This window comes from Phaenicophaeus curvirostris, chromosome 24 (assembly GCF_032191515.1).
Source record: "Phaenicophaeus curvirostris isolate KB17595 chromosome 24, BPBGC_Pcur_1.0, whole genome shotgun sequence".
NCBI lineage: Eukaryota > Metazoa > Chordata > Aves > Cuculiformes > Cuculidae > Phaenicophaeus > Phaenicophaeus curvirostris.
The window spans coordinates 6,103,089-6,122,749 of NC_091415.1; the positions used below are offsets into that span (position 1 = coordinate 6,103,089).

General features: G+C 57.9%; 1 protein-coding gene across 5 annotated transcripts in view; it reads left to right on the forward strand.

Moving 5' to 3' along the window:
• Window positions 1–978: 978 nt before the first annotated feature.
• Window positions 979–19,661, forward strand: part of LOC138730439 (receptor-type tyrosine-protein phosphatase V-like) — a 44,979-nt gene continuing 26,296 nt past the window's right edge. The window contains exons 1-11 of one of the 5 annotated variants that reach the window (XR_011339029.1): window positions 979–1,146; window positions 7,270–7,349; window positions 8,427–8,484; window positions 11,380–11,646; window positions 12,635–12,904; window positions 13,463–13,729; window positions 15,324–15,596; window positions 16,759–17,019; window positions 17,561–17,833; window positions 18,288–18,557; window positions 19,088–19,357. Coding sequence is in view for 3 of the 5 variants with exons in the window: in XM_069875603.1 (XP_069731704.1) it covers window positions 1,131–1,146; window positions 7,270–7,349; window positions 8,427–8,484; window positions 11,380–11,646; window positions 12,635–12,904; window positions 13,463–13,729; window positions 15,324–15,596; window positions 16,759–17,019; window positions 17,561–17,833; window positions 18,288–18,557; window positions 19,088–19,357 (2,305 nt within the window). In the remaining 2 variants the exon portion in view is untranslated. Of the gene's footprint in view, window positions 1,147–7,001; window positions 7,060–7,269; window positions 7,350–8,426; window positions 8,485–11,379; window positions 11,647–12,634; window positions 12,905–13,462; window positions 13,730–15,323; window positions 15,597–16,758; window positions 17,020–17,560; window positions 17,834–18,287; window positions 18,558–19,087; window positions 19,358–19,661 lie in introns of those variants that run through there. The other 4 variants (XR_011339028.1, XM_069875603.1, XM_069875604.1 and 1 more) reach the window with 4 other exon arrangements.

A 19,661-nucleotide genomic window follows, 5' to 3' on the forward strand; every position in this document is an offset into this window, starting at 1 on the left:
CTTCCTCCTCTCCCTGCCATGCAGGCAGCCTGGTTTGGACTGAGCCAATATCCCCTCTCCCTTTTCTCTGCAGAGGAGGTGACAGGGGATGCTACTGGCAGGGACTGGTGTGCATGGTGGCAAGCCTGAAGTCCCTGGGCGGCAGCTGAAACGTGGGACCCTCATGGGACAGGAAAGGGTCAAATGTTCCTCCTTGGCCCTGGACCACACCACAGATGCAGGAATTCACTGCTCTTGTGTAGGGCTAAGCCGGGTTAATCCTGTCAGTCTCTTGCAAGGACACCAGAAACATGAGCTCCAGGCCATTTTTCAGCTGTGACTGCAGGATGCAGCAGTCCTCACACTCACCATGGTGGCTCTTGCACCTTGTCCTGCCACATCCATCAAGATGGGAGAGGCAGTGCCTTGGGACCTGGTCCCATGATCCCAGCTTCCCTCTGAATCCACTGGCAAGACCCCTCTCCTTGCTTCCAGGGTCCACCTGGCTACCTACTCACCAAGGTGAGAAGTGCCACCCTGGACAAGGTCTTGGGATGCTCTGCACCTCTTGAGGCAATTGACTCACCAGCTTCTCTCCATCTCCCCTTTGATGCGGGACTGAGATGGACCCCTCACTCTGGGATGGTGGCTGGTCTGATGGGGTTTAGGACAGTAAAGCCTTCAGCAGCAACAGCCCACAGACACCTCCAGGGCTGGAGCCTGGCTCTGGGTGCCTGTGTGCGCTCCATCACAGCCTTGGGGGCCCTCCCTGTCTCCCTTTGCCTCAGTGGCATGAAGGGATGCTCATCATCCCCAAGAGTCCCAGCTGGCCCTGCAGCACGTGGCACCAACCCAGGAGAGGTGCAGGGCGATGTGAGCTGTGCCCAGCCCATTGCACGGCACTCCTGCCCCCCGTGGTGCGCAGACCCCTGCTGTCACCAAATGGCAGGAGACATCTCTATCCAGCTGATGGCTCCTCCCTGGCATCTTGCAGCTGCGATGCTGGGCGAGCCCAGGCGGGCTTTCCTGTAGGACCAGCCCAGACTTGAGCGTCAGGGCTGCGCACGAACGGGAGTAAATGGCAAGAGAAAGCACCAAGTTGACAGCACACTCGCCAGGATTGCAGGGACGGGCTGCGGACCACGCTGGGGATGCCCACCAGGAAAGGTACTGATCCCAATTCTTGCTTCCCTCTCTCTTTCCAGCTGTGTGGGCAAAGCCAGGATGCATGCAGTAAGGAAAGGAGAACGGACCCTTCTGTGCTTTGGCACAGTGCAGGCAAACCCCATTCCACAGCCTCGAGGCTGTGTCAGGGCACAGGCAGCCTCTGGGCATGGCATTACACAGCTGTGCCTGCACAAGGGGGCATCTCGTGGCCTCCAAGCAAGACGAGACACGAGTGGGTATCGGGTACTGCTTCATGGCTACATTCTTGGCTCTGCAAGCGTGACATCCTGGCGGCACCAGATGCCAGCCTGTGCTGGCACTGTATCCCAGCATGGGAGCAGAGCCCTGCAGGGGCCGTAGGTGATGGTGTGAGGGGCTTTGGGGGACCATCGAGGTGCCACCTGAGCGCTGCTTTCAGTAGAGGTGAGGCAGGCACCCTCAAGGCTGCTCTCAGCCCTCCCCTCCTGGTGCCTCTTGCCCTGGCCAGGGGAAGGGGACTCGAGCCTGCTCAGCCCCAGGGGCGGCACCCACAGCCCGAGGGGGCAAAGCAGGTCTGCCCGGCTCTGCCGGCTTTGGGCGTGCTCTGAGACACCCACAGCTCTGCTCTTCCCAGGTCTGCAGGCGCCTGGTTCACACCCGCAGGCATCCCGGGCTCTGCTGCCAGGTCTCCAGCAGTAAGGAGGAGGGCACAGAGCATCACCCGAGCACGGGGTCACTCCTGTGCCTCCTGCCACCCCACAGAGCCTGCCCTGCAGAAGGGGTGCTGGCTCCCACCACCCGCCTGCTCTCCCCTCTCTGCAAAATGGGGAGAGCTCCAAGCTCCAAGTGTAGGGCAGGAAGGAGACAGCAGTGCTGGCAGAGCTCCCCGTGGGGATAATTAAACCCTTGAAGGGGTTGAAGGAAGCGCATCCCAGTGCTCTGGGGTTCAGCGTTGGAGAACGGTGGCGTGTGAACCTTGCAAACAGTGAGGTCCCAGCAGCACCTGCATCTCCCACGAGCTCTGCCCCAGGACCAGCCTGTTCCCCTTGTTCCTCCCTTGCAGCCCCAGGCAGCACTTGGCACCTTCAAGATCACAGAGGGGAAGAAATCATCGCTTGGGGCAGCTGAGAGCACTGGTGGGCACAGGGACTGGAGGGACAGGGACCAGAGGGATGCTGCTGCTAGGCCAACGCAGGCAGGACCCCAGAGCCACTCCACGCCCCATCCCTCTGGCACCTTTACCCCAAACCTCGGGGCCCCTGGGTAACACATTGTCCCAGGATGCCAGGTTGGATGCAAGGGGTCCTGCCCAGGGCTGAGCTCCCACAGCAGGGCTGCACATCCACACACAGGGACAGGCTCCTTCGTGCAGCGGCAGTATTGCTTGTGGCCAAGTCCCTCACAAGTGCCACATCCAGTGGTGTGCAGGGACCCTGCTGGCTCTGCCCATGCCCACCTCCAGAGCGCGGCACACCAGCTGGCACCACGCACAGACCCTGCGACACTGCACTCTGTTCCCCAACCTGCTCATCCTCAGCACTGCCGGTGCTTCCGAGGGAGGTCTCCTGCTTCCCATAGGTGTAGAGGACCATGCTCGGTCTGAGAGGTGTCTCAGCACGCCCCAGGCCCCAGGCCACCAGCTTGGTGCCCAGGGCACCTGGAGTAAAGTCCAGTGCATAGAGTACAAGGGCGAAATACGACTGGACTCTGCCTGGGAGAACCACCTGGAGCCTTTGACAGACAGGGTCTTTAACACCGCACGGTGGCTACTGTCCCTCAGCATAAGGAGGTTGGGGAAAGCAGGGAGCTGGGCTCTTCTCCCAAGTGACAGGGGACAGGACGAGAGGGAATGGCCTCAAGCTCCCACCAGGGGAGGTTTAGGCTGGACATTAGGAATAAATTTTTCAGGGAAAGGGTCACTGGGCACTGGCAGAGGCTGCCCAGGGAGGGGGTTGAGTCACCATCCCTGGAGGTGTTTAAGGGACAGGTGAACAAGGTACTGAGGGACATGGTTTAGTGATTGATGGGAATGGTTGGACTCAATGATCCGGTGGGTCTCTTCCAACCTGGTGATTCTATGATTCTATGATTCCATAAGCCAGAACTGACACCACAATGATGGATATGCTGTCAGAGGTCCCCTTCCCATCTCTGCTCCGGACTAGATGTTCCCACAGGGGCTCAGGTCAAGGACAATCTCCCAGCCTGAGGCTCTGCCCGTTGCAGGAGGTGGTGGCTTGGCTGCACAGAGCCTGCAGTGGCACCCCAGCTCTGGCCAGCATCACTTCCAAGCCGCCCACAGTCAGCGGGGAGTCCCCCATCCCCCTACTCCTCGTGGTAGCCTTTTCTGCTTCACGGAAAATATGATGACTCGGCAGCCCCTGAGTTTCCAGGCCTGGTTCCAGCTGCTGGGTGGAGAAACCTTCTGCAGTTGTTTTTGGGTCTGGCACAGCTGAAGGGTTCACCGTCGGGGGTACCAGAGGGGAGATCTAGCACCCTTAGTTGAAAGCGAGCTCTCTCACTTGTCCTTGCCTGTGGTAGCACGGTGTCACCAGGGTGGCCATGGGGACAGCAGCGTTGGCACGTAATGAGCAGCTGCTTCTGTCCAGTCTGGGAGGCTGCTCAGCTCTGGCTTTAGCACTTTGGGCTGTTTCCACCACAGGCAAAACTCCCTGAGCTGAGGCAGCACAGCTGCCGGGTCCCCAGGTTTAAATCAGTGGGTCTGGTTAGGACGTGTCCCCACAGCCAGTGGGGTGCCAGCTCTGTGTGCCCTGTGACAGGCCACCAGCAGCATGCAGGGGCTGCTAAAGCTGCTGGGACTCATCCTGGTCTGTGCCCAGAGGTCAGTCCCATCCTTTTGAGCAGCAAGACGTGATGCTGAGCTGTCTCCAACAGCCTCTCGTGCCGGGAGTCACAGGGCAGTGGGCTCAGGGGACACACAGAGACTCCGTGCTCCAGTGGCCCCTGCTTAGATCCCCAGTCCAGAGATCAGAGTGGACCGGACACACCTTATGGTCCTTGGGAAAGCCAGTGACTGGAGAAACTACCTTGGTGGTGGAGTTCTGCTCTCACAAAGGGCTATGGCAGCAGAAGTTGTTTTCCAACAAGCTCCTGAGATGCCGCATCCAACCCACATCCCTTTCAAGTCCATCCCACCAAGCCAGAGTGGCTGGAGATGACCCACTTTGCAGAGAAGTTGGTGGCAGGAATGCCAGGGCTGCAGGCAGGTGCAGTGAGTTTGTATGGACTCAGCTTACTTCCCAGCTGGGCAGGGCCAACTTGTCCCAGCTGGAGTTTCCCAGGACTCCAGCGAATGTATTTATCCTTTTGCTGGCCTGGAGCTGCTCTTTGGCGTGCTTCAAAGCTAGAGAATCCCCACCTTTTCTCTGTAGCCTGGGAAAACCTGTCTGTGTCATTGCAGGGGACGCTGCCTCAGACATGAGAGGGTGGTTCTTGAGAATCAAGAGTCCCTCCTGCCCCATGCCCCTGAATCACAATTCCCTGCCGACCCTTCATCAGCCAGGAACTCATCCAGTTCAACTCTGCCATCACTTGCCATGCTCTGGGGACATCCCAGTCCCACCTGCCCCAGCCTCCCCTGCCTGCTCTGCCTCTGCCCCGGCCGTCCTGACCCTCCAGGCTCCCCGTGTGGGGTCACCTCTCCTTGTGCTGCCATGGCAGGGGCATGTTCCCTGACAGCCTGCATCCCACCACGGACGTGCACAGGGTTGGGTCATCAACAAAAAGCCTTTCTGCAGAGGCATTTGGAGACCAGCCAGCTGTAGCTCCTGGATCCCACCCTGGGCCCCTGGGTAGCCCTGGCAAGCACTCACTGCTGCGGGGAGCTCCAGCCTCCTCCCAGCTGTCTGCAGCCACACAGCTCTGGAAAGGGGCCTTTTAAAATAGTCCCCAGCCCACTGGAGATGACAACAGCCGCCCCACACCTCCCTCTACCTTGGCTCATGGAGGGGGAATCCATCCCCACCCGTCTGAGCAGCTGGAGGATGTAGCATCCAGTATCCATGAGCACTAACCTTGCACTCAGCTCCTGGGGAGGGGGCCAGCCCTGCTCGTGCTGACAAGCAGCAGCAGTGATGGGTGTACCCCGCTGTCTGTGGCACTGCTTGATGGGTCAGGTCGTCCCCATCACCCTGGGTCCTGGTGGAAATCAGTCTCAAATGCTTACCAAGGGATCCCTAAGAGCCAGAGCTTTTACCCTGGGTCTCCATCACTTGAGCAGATGCATTACCAGCAGTTTTAACATTCAGCTCTCCCTGGAGCTGCCAACACTAAGGACTAAGAAAGGTTGCCTGCACCCAAGCCAAGGAACTGCCTTGTGCTTCCACCCTGATCCCCGTGTCCAGGGTGCAGCGTCCTCCCGTGCCAGGTCTGGAGGCAGAGTGACCAGAAGGTCCCCTGGGTGTTGAACTCTGCCTCTGCTGGAGAGATGTTTGGGTTGTTAAAAGGGGAGGTGAAGGTGACAAATCAACCCTCACCCCTGGGATGAGCAGCAGGAACCAGGGCCCCTTTACCCTCCACTGGCTCCCGGGGCCTGGACCTCTGCAAAGACGTGACTGTGACCACGGACCAGGAGTCCTGGCACCAGTCCCATTTGGCTGGGAATGGGGGGATTAACTGTCCCCTATGCAAAGGGAAGGGGACTCGTGCTCTGTCCCCTTTCCCAGCTGGTGTCATCAACCTGGTGGCTGTCAGGAGGTTTAGGGCATTGACCTGGGGTTAGAGATGGGGCACAGGCTGGGGCCTTTCTGTCCCCTTCTCTTCTCAATTGTGTGCAGGGGCTGAGGCTTTCTCATGTCTTTGCTCAGGCACTGAGGGCTAATCCATCTATCACAGGTCCCCACCTGGAAAACCTCTGAGGTTCTAGGGGAGGGAATCTGCTGTGCTTGAGCCAGCTGGGAGACAGCTCAGTGGCTCACAGCAATATACAGAGCTTGAATATCCCTGTTGGTGGCCATGCTGGCTACCAGGACAGGCTCCCACGGCCACACAGGCCGTTCTGGCTTCCAGGATAGACGCATCACTGAACCTCTTCCAGCACTGTCCCAGATATCCAGCACTGATGTGAAGCCAATGGCATCTCCACTCTGAATCAGAGCTGGCATCCCGCCACGCATTGCACAGGCACAGTGCAGTCCTGCACAGCTCTGCTCACAGCTGGGGGGCACAGGGGCTCCCCATGGCAGCACCGCAGAGCACAACTCCTGCCACCCATGGGCAGACAGGGCAGCGCTCAGCCCCAGCCAACCACTCAAAGGGACAAAGCATGCTCCAGGCACCTCTGTGCGCATGGGATGCTGTGCACAGGACCCTCTCGTAGAACGTGCACTCACGCTCACGCTCCAGCCTGCCGCCCCCATGCCATGGGCATCGCAGAGGCACAGTTCTCCCTCCTCGCTCAGCATGACTAAACTTCCCGTTCGTCGTCAACACCCTGTGCAGAAATTCATGCAGGCAGAGATAAAGGGTGCACAAAGGTGCCGGGCACAGCCATCCACAAGGTACACAGCACCCAGGTTCCCACTCGTGCCACTGCTCCATCCAATATCCCGGCCCAGCTGATGGGGGCTGTGATCTGCCCTTCCTCCCCTTGCTGGGGGCTGGTTTGGGCACTCCCTTCCAGCTCAGAGCCATCATCTGTCCTTACTGTCTCCTCCCCTCTCCTCCCCTCTCAGCACCAGCTCCCACAGCTCTGCAGAACTCCTTCTGATGGCCAGCCCTGGCTCCAGCCCTGCAGAGCCACAGCAAGCTTCCCCTCTCCAAGCCTCCCGGCGAGCAGCGTTCTGGCCGCAGCTTGCGGAGGCTCACGCAAGGACGGCTGTGGAGTCACCGCAGAGGGGAACAGACCCGCAGGATCAATAGCAAATGCTCACAACAAGAGGCTCACACACACACTGGACTTCTCCCAGCCCGGAGGTGTGCTTTGTTCCCACCCAGGGACGGCTGGCAGGGTTCATGTGCAACGCGCTGGCATGCAACGCCTGTCCCCACTGATGAGACCCTGTCACCCATGCTCGGAAAGCATGCGGGGACGCAGCCCCTCGCTGCCGTGGGAGAAGAGTCTGGCTGAGGACAGGCATTGCGAAGAAGATCCCTCCCTCAACCTGTCATCCCTTTAATCTGCAGCCCCCCTGGTCCCAATGAGAGCACCGCTGCTGTCGCTGCTCGTCCTGTGGGTGCCGCAGCTCCTGGGAGCCCTGGGTGAGGTAAGCCCTTGTCTCTTCATCCCCCTCCCGTTTGTTCATGCAGGCTCTTGGATCCAAGCGCGCTGGCGGTGAGGGTCTTTGCATAGTCCTACCCCACTGAGGAATGACGGCATATTTCTGGGCTGCCTCTCCAGCCATGCAGCTGTGCCAAATCAGCAACGTTTGCAATTACGAGCTGGCTCTTTCCTCCGCTTCCCCCCCCCTCGCCGTGCCCTCTCGCCCCAGCGCCTGGGATTGGAGCGTGCTGCTGCTGCCATGGCTGCGCGTCTCCTCACCCCAGGAATTAACTGGCATCGATTCCCAGGGGTCCAAAGCCCCTTTGCTCCCCTCCCACAGACACACTCCCGAAAGAACCACAGTCAGCGTGGGGGCCAGAAATCAGTCAGCCAGCAGAGCCAAGGGGGAAATGACTAAAGAAAAGATGATCGCTCCTCTGTGGCTTGTTGCAGGACAGGGAGGGGGCAGAGAGGTTTCCTTTAATGTGGAGGGAGCCGGCCCCAACATAAGCTGGGCACACCCTGCCCGCTGTCAGACTGTGGGGAGACGGGTGTTCCTCGAGCATGTTCCGCACCCGCCGCAGTGTGGAGCGTGCTGGATGCTCTGGGGATCTCAGGCCAAGCCCTCGCGTTGCAGCCTGTGGGGGATGGCAGCTGGACTGAGGTTTGGAATCCCTCCATCCTCCCCGGCGCTACTGTGGGAGTCAGGGGATCTTGTAGAGGGAGTGAGATCGCCAGGGCCTGTCCAGAGCTCCCTCCCCACAGCTTTCACTTGTGCCCCAGCTCTTTTGGGACGGTTTCTTCTGTGGGCATGGCCCCAGGTTGGTCTGCAGGCCCAGGACCCATGTGAAAAAAGAGGGTGGTCGACAAATTGCATCCACTGAGGCTGCCTCCCCGCCTTAGCTGGAGAGGGTGATGTAAGCTGTGGCCTGGGCTCTCCTGCAAAAAGGTTCACAGGCCCCAGATGCCATGGTTTGATGGGACCTGTGACTCCTGGCCTGGCAGAGGGCACCTTTTCTAGGTCTCAGCTTAGACCACCACACCTCACCCCTTGTCTCACTTGACATTTTCAATCCCCCAGGGTAAGGGATGTAACCGGACAGCTGGACTGGAGGGACAGGGTGCACCCAGTGATCGAGGTAAGCGAAAGCAGAGGACCCCGGCTTGTGGAGGGTGGTCTTGGTGCCTGGGAGCAGTGAGATGAGCCAGGACACTTGATGGCCCCGTCACCACTAGAAGGATGTTGAGGCTCTGGAGCGAGTCCAGAGAAGAGCAACAAAGCTGGTGAGGGGGCTGGAGAACAGGCCTGATGAGGAACGGCTGAGAGAGCTGGGGGTGTTTAGCCTGGAGAAGAGGAGGCTGAGGGGAGACCTCATTGCTCTCTCCAACTCCCTGAAAGGAGGTTGTGGAGAGGAGGGAGCTGGGCTCTTCTCCCAAGTGGCAGGGGACAGGACAATGGCCTCAAGCTCCGCCAGGGGAGGCTTAGGCTGGACATTAGGAAAAAATTTTTCACAGAACAGGCTGCCCAGGGAGGGGGTTGAGTCACCTTCCTTGGAGGGGTTTAAGGGACGGGTGGACGAGGTGCTGAGGGACATGGTTTAGTGATTGATGGGAATGGTTGGACTTGTTGATCTGGTGGGTCTTTTCCAACCTGGTGATTCTATGATTCTATGATTCTACATTAAGAGAAGCTTTGTAAATACTCTGCTTTAGACTTACTGACCAGGCAGCCAGCCCCATCCTCTTCCAGCAACTACCTTTGTGGGAGTCAGTGTGGGAGACAGACAAGGCTCTGAGCTCTCTCCTTGCCACAGAGCATCAGCCTTGCACAGAGCCCCTGCTGTTGGCTGGGCAGGATCATTCTCCATGGGGCAGCCCCACAGCTGTGTTGAGCTGGCTAGGGCACAGCCACACTCCCCCTGCAGCCAGCGGCGCTGTCGTGTGCTTGCACCCAGCACGGTGCCCGCGCAGCACTCTGCCAGGGAAAACTCTCCCAGGTGACCTGCAGGGCGAGGGCATGGGGTGCACCTGGATGTGGCTGGCTGTGATGTGGTTAAAGGAGCTTATCTACAGTGACACAGACAGTGTTGTGATCACGGGCCTCAGGGCTAGAGGATGCTTCCAGCCCATTTCAGGTGTTGGTGCATCTGTAGTGCAGAGGTGAAGAGGTTGATTGCCAAGTAGTGGATGGAGGCAGGTGATGCAGTCTGTTGGAAACCTGAGAAAAGCAGACAAACATGGGCGGAGAACTTGTATCTCCATGAGATAAAAAAGAGCCTGCAGTGAAAAACCACCCTGTCTGCACTCCACACAGGGTACAATCCCGCTGTCTGTCTGCAGGAGCAGAATAGCCATGTCCTGTGCTCTGCAAGCTACTGTGACTAAGTCTCTGCTGACAAGAAGGGGAGCCCAGGTCACCTGGCCCAGGTGTAGACACCTGACCTGTGGGCACCCAGCTACATTCACATAACCCTACTGGAGCAGTCTGTTGCTAAATGTGTTCTTGGACTGCTCAGGCACTGAGAAGGCCTCTTTTGTGTCCACCTAACTTCCCCAGTCCCTTCTGCTCTGACGCCTGTGGGTAGCTCTCACCATGGCAGCAGGCTCCAGACAACGGCGCTACATGGAAAAGAAGTCGTGTGTAGCACTGAAACTGTCCAGCTTGGAGGGAAGGCCACACACACCACCTGAACAGCCCCAAAGGTGTGGGGCTCACCCCACACTGCTCCTTTTTTACTGTGTAAAAGCAGCCCCCAGGCAGCCCTCTGGGGCAAGAGCTGGGCTTGTTTAAAGCTTCCTTGCCGTGCCAGATCATGTGTAACCTGTTACAACATGTTGCACATCATAAACCTTACATGCTAATTATTACACAAATGTCTTATTAGCACTAAAGCTGTTCTGGTGTTCCCCAAAGGCCGAAAGCAATAAGAAACTTGCCGTTCCCAGCAAGGCTCGACCATGGGACAATCTGCTAGGGGAGGCGTGGGGAGGCAGAGATGGAGCCTGCAAGGGTCACCTTGCCAGATTGGTCCCAACAGACAGGCTCTGTCTGGCTCCTGTTTGCGTAGGTGGCACCTGAGCAATATTAAAGGCAGGGATTCAATAGCAGTTTTGGCCACCGACCCACCCATTCGGCCAAGCCCAGTAAGCTATTTCCTTGTCCCCAGCCACTGTCCATCTGGAGGCCCCAGCACTGGCCCTGCAGCCAAAGCGTGCTGACCTTGCTGCTGCAGCAGAGCCAAGGTGGGACACACCTCTGCTGGAGGGGGGATGTGTAAATCTAGCCCCACATTTCCTCCATGTGTGCAGTGTCCTGCTCTTCCCATGCCGTCTCTGCGCTGGGCAGGACAGTGGAGAGTCAGTGCCTGGATTGCTCCAAAGAAGCACACTCTCCTCTGTCAGAGCCCACGGACTCTTTATTGCAGGGAGTGTAGAGAGATAAAATCATGGAATGGTTTGGGTTAGAAGGGACCTCAAAGCCCATCCAGTCCCAAACCACGCCACAGGCAGGTGTAACTCCCACTAGATCAGGTTGCTCAAAGCCCCATCCAACCTGGCCTTGAACCTTCCCACTGCCATTTCCATCCTGCTCCCTCACTGGCCATCATCTTGCTTCTGCAAGGGGGACCCAGAGCCCTTCAACACCTTTTGGGGGCCCAAACCAACCACGGTGGTGAGCAATATTCCGACAGGGCAACTTCCCTGCCATAAACCAGGGCTGCCTGGACACAGCATGCAATGGCCTGGAGCATTGTAGTCTTTCTTCCAGTAGTCTTTCTCCATGCTTAGGAGCATCTCTTTCATGTGGTGCCTTTGACCCCAACCCATGGGGGTTTCTGAAGCTTTTTTGTGTTTTCCAAAGGCTAATTGGAGTCTGTGGCGTTGGGCCCCTGACCAAAGCAGGCAGTGCCCACCGTGGTGCCCTGTGCCAAGGTGTGCAGTGAGTGGGGGTGAGCTCAGGAGCCTGGCCCTGCCACCTGGGCATCCTGCAGCACCAACAACTCCCCGCCGAGGGTTTCGGTTTGTCTCTGCAGGGACACTTCTGAACCTCAGTGTGAGTGACCATGGCTGGTCGGACTCCCTCCTGCTGTCCTGGGATGAGCCGGAGGGGGGTGCCAAGGGATATTCGCTTGTCCTCTCCTACCTGGAGTCAAGCACGCCACTACAGAATGGATCTGCTGGACCCAATGTCACCAGCTTCTGGTTCCATGGACTGACCCCCGGCATGCGCTATGAGATTGAGCTGACAGCTACGCTTGCCTGCACGGAGACCATCAGCCAGACAGTGACAGCACAGACAAGTAAGGGGTTCCCCCGGGGCTCGAAGTCGAAGGATCTCAGTGCTCCTACCAAAGACTGTCACACTGCTTTGGAGGGTGCAAAGTACAGGTCTGTGTGGAGTTTGTAGGGACGTTGAACCTTTGCTCACTTCTGCAAGGATTAGAGTCCTTTGGTCCCCAGAGGGACATTCCCTCTTCCATGGGCAAGCTTAATGCTGTATCTTCTCCTGGAATAATATAGCTAATGATGGACCTGCCTATGATGTGAGCTGCAGAGAGCTGAGGCATGGAAAACATCATGCCTGGAGGTCTAGGAAGAGCTGCAAGGATGTAGAATCTGCTCCATGATGTTGGCACATCTCTGCTGGTCACTGGCTTACCCACCAAGCCAGGGTCTATGCCCTCCCTGGCTGATGCCAAGGACTGGATGGAAGGGGTAAGGGCAGGTGAGCCCACCGCTCAGGTGAGGATGGCAGCCCTTGCCTGCATCTCTCCAGAAGATCCCTGAGCAAATCAGTGCAGGTGAAGGTATGAAGACAATAAAAGGAGAACAGAGCTGGAGGAGGCGGGGCGGCCAGTAGAAGTGGTGGTGTCAGATAGCAGGGGTGGTTGCAGGGGCTGGTGCTCATGGGAAGGCAGGTGGCAGGACCCCCCAGGCCAGCAGGAGCAGAGGACCTGGCAGCAGGGGAGATCACAGGTAAGCACTGATGGCTTCACCTTTCTCAGTACACACCTGGTGTGTGGTCCCTGGAAAAGCCTCCTTGCCCAGTTCAGTGTGACTGTTCAGAGACTGATCCAAAGGGGACGGTGCAGCCCGCACACCTGGGAGACCGGTGAGCTCAAAGGGAGGCCATGGACCTGTGTTTGATGGACTGGGTCCTGTGGAGCTGGCTGGTGGGACCTCACCAGGAGAAGGCCTTGAGCAGCCTCCCACCAGCCCTTGAGCAGCCAGGTAGGTCAGGCATCACCAGAAAACCAGCCAGCACCATCTGTGCCATGTCTTACACAGGTCCTTCACCTGTCCGCAACGTGACCCTGAGCAGCAGTGGGAGCTCTGATGTGCTGCGTGCCTCCTGGGTGCATGCCCATGGTCAACGAGATGGCTACCACCTCGCCCTCTACCACAGTGACTCCCAGACGCTTGTGAGAAACGTTTCCATTCCACCAAACGCCTCCACGTTCCTGTTTGACGGGTTGCTGGCTGGCAGTGAGTACGCCTTGAAGGTCACCACGCTGGCTGGATCCAGCCAGGCGAGCACCAGTACCCACCAGTGGACAGGTAGGGAGTGGTGGGTGTGCCTGACCAAGAGGGAAGGGACGGGAGAAAGGGTTTGGTGGGATGGGTGCAGCACGTGTGCAGGCTGGGCTGTCAGAGAGGAGGTCTCCAGGCTTGGGATGAGGAGCTTGTGTAGGATGGGGAGCAGACGGGAGCCTTACATGGCCCTGCTGTGATTCCACTGTGCTTGGCCAAGGGGACAATTTCACACCTCAGTTCTGCCTTGCAGGACTTGCAGCTTGGGTTTGTGTGCTCCATCTCTCCATGAGAGAAGGGCAATCTGGGGATGCTGGCAAAAGGTCTTGCCTGGTGGGAGCTGCAGAAATGTTGCATTACCCAGGCTGACATCCTGTCTGCCGTGCAGCCTGAAGGACAGATAGTGTAGAGGGACCTCAAGAGCCCCTCAGCCCACCTGGGAAGCGACATGGGAGAGGCATCCTTCAGCAGACCCCTGCCAGACCTTCAGCTCTGTGTGGGCGTGGGAGACCCTCAGGAGAGAGGAGGTTCCAGGGAGTCCCATCCCCAGTGCTGATACTTGCTACCTCCTGCTTTTCCCTTCAGCTCCCTCCATCCCCACCCAGCTAAGGCTCAGCCCGGGATCCGGCACCAGCCTCGTTGCCTCCTGGGCAGATGCTGCTGGGGCTGCGTGGCTGCACCTTGCACTCCACAACCTCCTCACCCAGATGGTGACCACGACCCTGTCGGCGAGGAGGGGCCTCACCACCTACACCTTCCAGCATCTCCACCCTGGCACCCAGTACTGGCTGGGGCTGAGTGTCATGGCTGGGCCCTACACGACAGTGGGGCCCAATGCCACTGCTTGGACATGTGAGTATGATGGGGAGATGGGGAGGACATCAGCGGCCCTGGCTTTCTCCCTGCCTCTGGTGCAGCCTCTGAATCCAAAGGTCTCCTGCCGCAGCCCCAGGTACAGAGGACAATTCTTCTGCTTGGACCTGGCTAAAAGCCACTCCAGGACCTGGTTCTGGGGCACTGTGATAGTGAGGCCAGTGAGAACCCTGGGCAGATGAGTTCCCAGTGTCAGTCCGCTTCTCTCTGGGGTGCACTGAGCTCAGCCTGTGGCCTCTCCCTGTTTGGTGCAGCTGGAGTGGCTCTCACACCTCAGGGCTGTTCGAGGGCAGCAGAGAAAACGGGGAAGGGGACTGCAGTTCAGCTGATTTGAACTGGAAGATCCTGGAGGAGAATGGAACTTTGGTCCCCTTTGATTGCTATCAAGGATATATTTTCATAGCACCTGAATGTGATAGCATCCTGGTGAATGTTTCCAAGGTGCTGGGTGCTGTGCAAACATAACAAGGGAAGCCAGCCTCTGGCAGGTCAAGAAATTGAGTGTAGCCCTCCCAGACCCCATCGGGTTACACCGTTCAACCCAGCTTCCTCTACCTTCTGGCCTCAGGCTGACGAGGGCCCCAGGAGCAAGTGACTTCCACTGCCACAGTCCTGGGTTGCTGTTGACGCTGTGTCTGTAGGACTGCAAACAGATCTGAGCCTGGACTTGCTCTCTTAGATGTTCCCAAAACATCTAAAAAAACATGAGTGGGAAATGGAGAGGGCAAGCCTGGCCTCCAGGACAGAGAAAGACTCATGCTGAACATGAAGAAAGCATTGGACCTCTCTAGGGAGGAGTGACAAATTATGGAGGTGCCAAACTGCACCAAACAGCCTCTACAGGGGTGTTGGGGCTGATGACCCATCCTGTCCCCAGGAAGACACTGGTCAGGCATAGGCTAGAAGGACCTGGGTGCCACCAGGTGACAAGTCTCCAGCTCCTTCCTGCTCGGTCTGCCAGTCTGGGGAGTTGGAAGCCTGCTCACCTCTGACTCTGCTGCTGAGATTTTGGAAGCCCTCCACGTCCCCAGCTGGTTTGCTTCTGCTCTGAAGCGAATCTGACTCAATCCCTGCAGCTGCTGTCTGCAGCTCTGACCTACCCGACTGAGCAACTGTCCCTGATGCCAGATGCACGAGCCAGAGGCGCCCGGCCAGGGGTTTGGTCCAGACCAGTTCCTGGGAATATCAGCAAGCTCATGACAGGACGCAAAGGGAGAGGGACTTTCAGGAGTTTCCCAGCAGGGCTGCCAGCTTTGTCTGAGCTCTGCCAGGCCAGGAAGGATTGTGCTGGGGAATGGAGAGAGCACACTCCGAAAGGATGTCTAAGGCTGGATGGAACCCTACAGATAAGGAAACAGGGAATGAGGCTCAGGAGTGTTTGGGAGATTTAGAGTCTCGCATCGCACCCACACCTGTCAGCCTGGCCCTTCTGACTGAGTGGGGCATCACAGGTTGCTGGTGTGCCCAGCACCTTAATGCTGGGAGTCCTGAATTGCAGCAATGGCAGGGACCGCTGGGGTTGGGGTTCAGAGCCCCCTGTAATCCTTACACCTGTGATCCTGTTCCCTTCCAGACCCCCTGAGCCCTGGCAATGTGACCCTGAGCACTGCAGGGGAGGAGAACTCCTTGCAGGCTCGCTGGAGCACCCCAGCAGGAGAGAGGGACTTCTACCTGGTGACGCTGCAGGACAGAGCAGCCAGTGCTCCCATGAGGAACATCTCTGTCGGTGGAGACAACAGTCACGTCACCTTTCATGGGCTGAGCCCTGGGAAGCAATACTCTGTCCAGGTGACAGCAGTGGCTGGGCCTTACCGGGCATCGGCCCACAGCACAGCAGCCTGGACACGTAAGCAGAAAGCCCAAGCATGTCCTCTTAAGATCATTTCTGCCATCTGATGGAGGGACAGATGCCCAGAGGGAGGCCAGTAGGATGGGGAGGGGGATTGCAGCAGGAGCAGGGGTCAGGCTGTGCAGGGCAGTGGCACGTGTTCTCAAGGACAAGAGTAAGAGTGGCAGAGTCTACTGCCCCACGGATCCTTGTGAGGGTGGGCTCAGAGGACCCTGCTAGACTTGAATAGCATCAGGCGTGAATTGAGACCAGACCCTACTTCGTAACCTTTGGACTCGGCACTGGTGAGACCGCTCCTCAAATCTTGTGTTCAGCTCTGGGCCCCTCACCACAAGAAGGATGTTGAGGCTCTGGAGCGAGTCCAGAGAAGAGCAACAAAGCTGGTGAGGGGGCTGGAGAACAGGCCTTATGAGGAACGGCTGAGAGAGCTGGGGGTGTTTAGCCTGGAGAAGAGGAGGCTGAGGGGAGACCTCATTGCTCTCTCCAACTCCCTGAAAGGAGGTTGTGGAGAGGAGGGAGCTGGGCTCTTCTCCCAAGGGACAGGGGACAGGACGAGAGGGAATGGCCTCAAGCTCCACCAGGGGAGGTTCAGGCTGGACATCAGGAAAAAAATTTTCATGGAAAGGGTCACTGGACACTAGAACAGGCTGCCCAATCATCTTCCCTGGAGGGGTTTAAGGGATGGGTGGACAAGGTGCTGAGGGGCATGGTTTAGTGATTGATGGGAATGGTTGGACTTGATGATCTGGTGGGTCTTTTCCAACCTGGTGATTCTATGACTCAGTGTTAGGCCGGGTCAAGACACCTTCTCCTCCCTCTGCTCACAGCACCTGGTTAGTGAAACACCACCAGCCTCCCCCTGAAAAGCATCTCCATGTGCCTAGTCTCTCCTGGGCACCTTGAGGAGCAACGGTTGCTGCTGAGATGGCTACCTCAGAGTTGTCACCTTGGGAAGGAAGGACTGGAGCCTTAAACAGTGTGGGGAGATGCTCACCCAGCCTCCAGCACTGAGAACAGTAAAAGGCTCTCCCTGCAGCCCTGACTGCCCGTGTTTGCGAGGAGGACAACCGACACTTCGGGGTGTCATGAGAGTAGTCTGGCTGTCCGATACACCGCCCCATGCAGTGCCAGGTGTGATCTCATCCTTGTCCCTTTGCAGAACCACTGGCACCCTCCGGTGTGAGTCTGGCCAGCCAGGGGAGCCCCTACAGCCTGCATGCCAGCTGGGAGGAGGCACTGGGAGAAGGCTACATGTTGAATCTCAGCCCCGTGGAGCACCCTGTGAAGAACAGCTCGCTGCTCAGAGGTGTCACCAACTTCACCTATGAGGGCCTCCACCCTGGGACTCTTTACGCCTTTGAGGTCAGCACCATAGCTGGCCCCTACACATCCACACCCCGACGCATCACCAACTGGACATGTGAGTGCCACAGCCCTCACGGCAGCCAGAGCCAGGGTTGCCACTGGATCCTGCCTTTCCCCGCCATGATTCCTGGGTCTTCTGCAGTTTCATGCAATAAAAAGGCAAGAGGCTCAGTAGGAAAGCAGAGGTCCTGCTGATTATGTCTGACCCTGGTCTGCAACCCAACTGCCCAGCACAGGGGTCAGGAGAGACCAGAGCCCTCCTCCTCCCCTGGCCACCCTCCCTTGGCACTTCTCAGGCTGTATCTGCCTTAAACCACCTCTTCACTGCCCTGGTCCAAGACCATCCCACCCACCACCTCCCCCAGCACCAGAGCAGTCCTCTCTTACCATGCCAGTTTGAATTCTGTGCCAGCCCAGTCCCAGTGTGGGTATCAAGAAGGGGGACAATGGCCTGCTCAGACCCTGTGGGTGCCCAGAGCACCTGGATGTGGGTTCCCCCAGGCAAGGGGCTCCAGCCTCAGCACTTTTGGGGTTGAACTTCTCCCAAGCGACCCCAGCCCAGGTGCAGTTGTGACTCCAGACCTTTCCTTTCCTAGATCCTTTGCCCCCAGAGCAGCTGACCCTGAGCAACCAGGGCCACAGCACCTCTCTGCAAGCCTCCTGGAGAGCAACTCCCACTGGCAGCACTGGCTACACGGGCACCCTCTGGGAAACCAAGTTCCAGGAGCAGGTCAGGAACTTCACTGTGGGGAACAACTGGACAAATGTCACCTTTGAGGACCTGGTCCCTGGACGACAGTATACACTGGAGTTGGCTGCTCTGGCTGGACCTTACCAATCTGCTGTGCGATCAGCAACAAACTGGACATGTGAGTGTGATCCTCCTACCTCAACCCTACTGCAAGTTGCAAACATGGCCTTGCCAACAAGACCAGAAAATTCATAGCATGGGAGCAAGGCCGAGCGTGGAGCATGTATGGGGAGGCAGGGGAACCAGGGGCAGGCATGCACAGACAGGCAAAGGGTGGAAAGACAACCAGAGCCACAGTCAGCCAGCTTAGAAGTAAAAGCATCTTCAGTGGTGGAGAAACCCATCACTGAACAGCAAACATTTCCAAATGCCACCCAGCAGGTGGGGACCCGCTCCGGTCGTTGTTGTGGAGCAGAAGCTCAAGCTATTCTGGGGTCTGATATGGCAGAGCTGATTTCTGAGCTGAGCCCACCAGGGACAGGTGGTGGAGGGTGTCCAGGACAAGGGCATGCCACATCGTGGTGGCTCCACCGTGACTGTCTCTCACTGTCTGGATGTCTTTTCTCTCTCAGACCCCCTGGCTCCAGCCGGCGTGACCCTGACCAACACCCGACGCCCGTTGGGACTCTCTGCCTTCTGGGACAAGGCTGCTGGTGATGTGGAACAGTTTCACCTCCAGCTCTACAGCAAGAGTCATCCAGCACAGAGGAACATCACAGTGGGGCCAAACACCCACAACTTCACGTTCCTGGGGCTGTCCCCTGGTGTCCAGTACTTCCTGAAGGTGACCGTCCTCGCTGGCCCGTATAGATCTTCATCACACTTTGCCACCGAGTGGACATGTGAGTGAGTTGAGCCCCCAGCCTCCTGTAGGGATGGGGCATCCTGGCACTGCCTCCAATACCGGCAGTGACACAGATGTGTCCAGGCAGAGGGAGGCTTTCAGCGATGGGCCACATTATGAGGCAGGTGCTGTCTGATGGCTTCTGGGCCGCAAATATTCTTTATCCCAGCTCAGGCTTTCTCCTGTCATGCTGAACCTTCTGCCTATACTACTCGCAAACACAAGGTCAGCCTGGGACTGATGGGAGAGGGGTGTGAGACAGGAAGCATAGAGACCTCCATACGGGCTTTCTTCCCTGACCGTGGAGCAGAGCAGCCCACTGGGGAGCTGTGTGCTCTCTTTTCAGTACAGCACCTTGGGGATGTGCACAGGCAACATGCATGTCCCCCGGGACAACAGGAGAGCTGGCAGTCAGCCACCACCACTTCTCCTTTAGCTCTGCCTGCACAGAGGCGCAGGTTCTCTGCTGGCTTCTCCAGTTGCTTTCTTTCACCACCTCATGGATCTCCATGCTATGTTTTCCCCTAGATCCACTGTCTCTGGCTAATGTTAGTCTTCAGCCTGGCCAGAGACCCCAGGAACTACGTGTGAGCTGGGTGGAGTCAGGCGGTGGCAGAGACCATTTGGTACAGCTCTCCATGGCTGAGTCCCTGTCCATCATCAGGAATGTGTCTGTCCCCCGTGGAGTCACCCAGCTTGACCTGGAGGGGCTGGTGCCAGGATCTCGATACCGCGTGGAGATAATTTCCCAGGCTGGGCCTCATCGCATCTCCTCTCAGACTGCCATCGGTTACACTGGTAGGAATAGAGCTCCTGTGCCCCCATCCCTGGCACCCAGCCTGCCTCTGACTTGGAGAGGGGCTGGGGACCAAGAGGGGAATCCCGGGGCTGAGATCATGTTCCTGCAATCCCACTGGTGCCTGTCTTCTACTATCCTGTTGGGACGCTCCCTCATCCTGAGCCGAGCAGCTCAATGAGCCCTGCTGTGAGCCTGCCCCGGCACCCTGGGATGAGGACCTCTCAGGTCATGGTGGTGATGCACTGTTATCACCTGGGACACAGGGAGCAGGACTGATCTGGGAGCAACCTGCTGCTCTCGGCA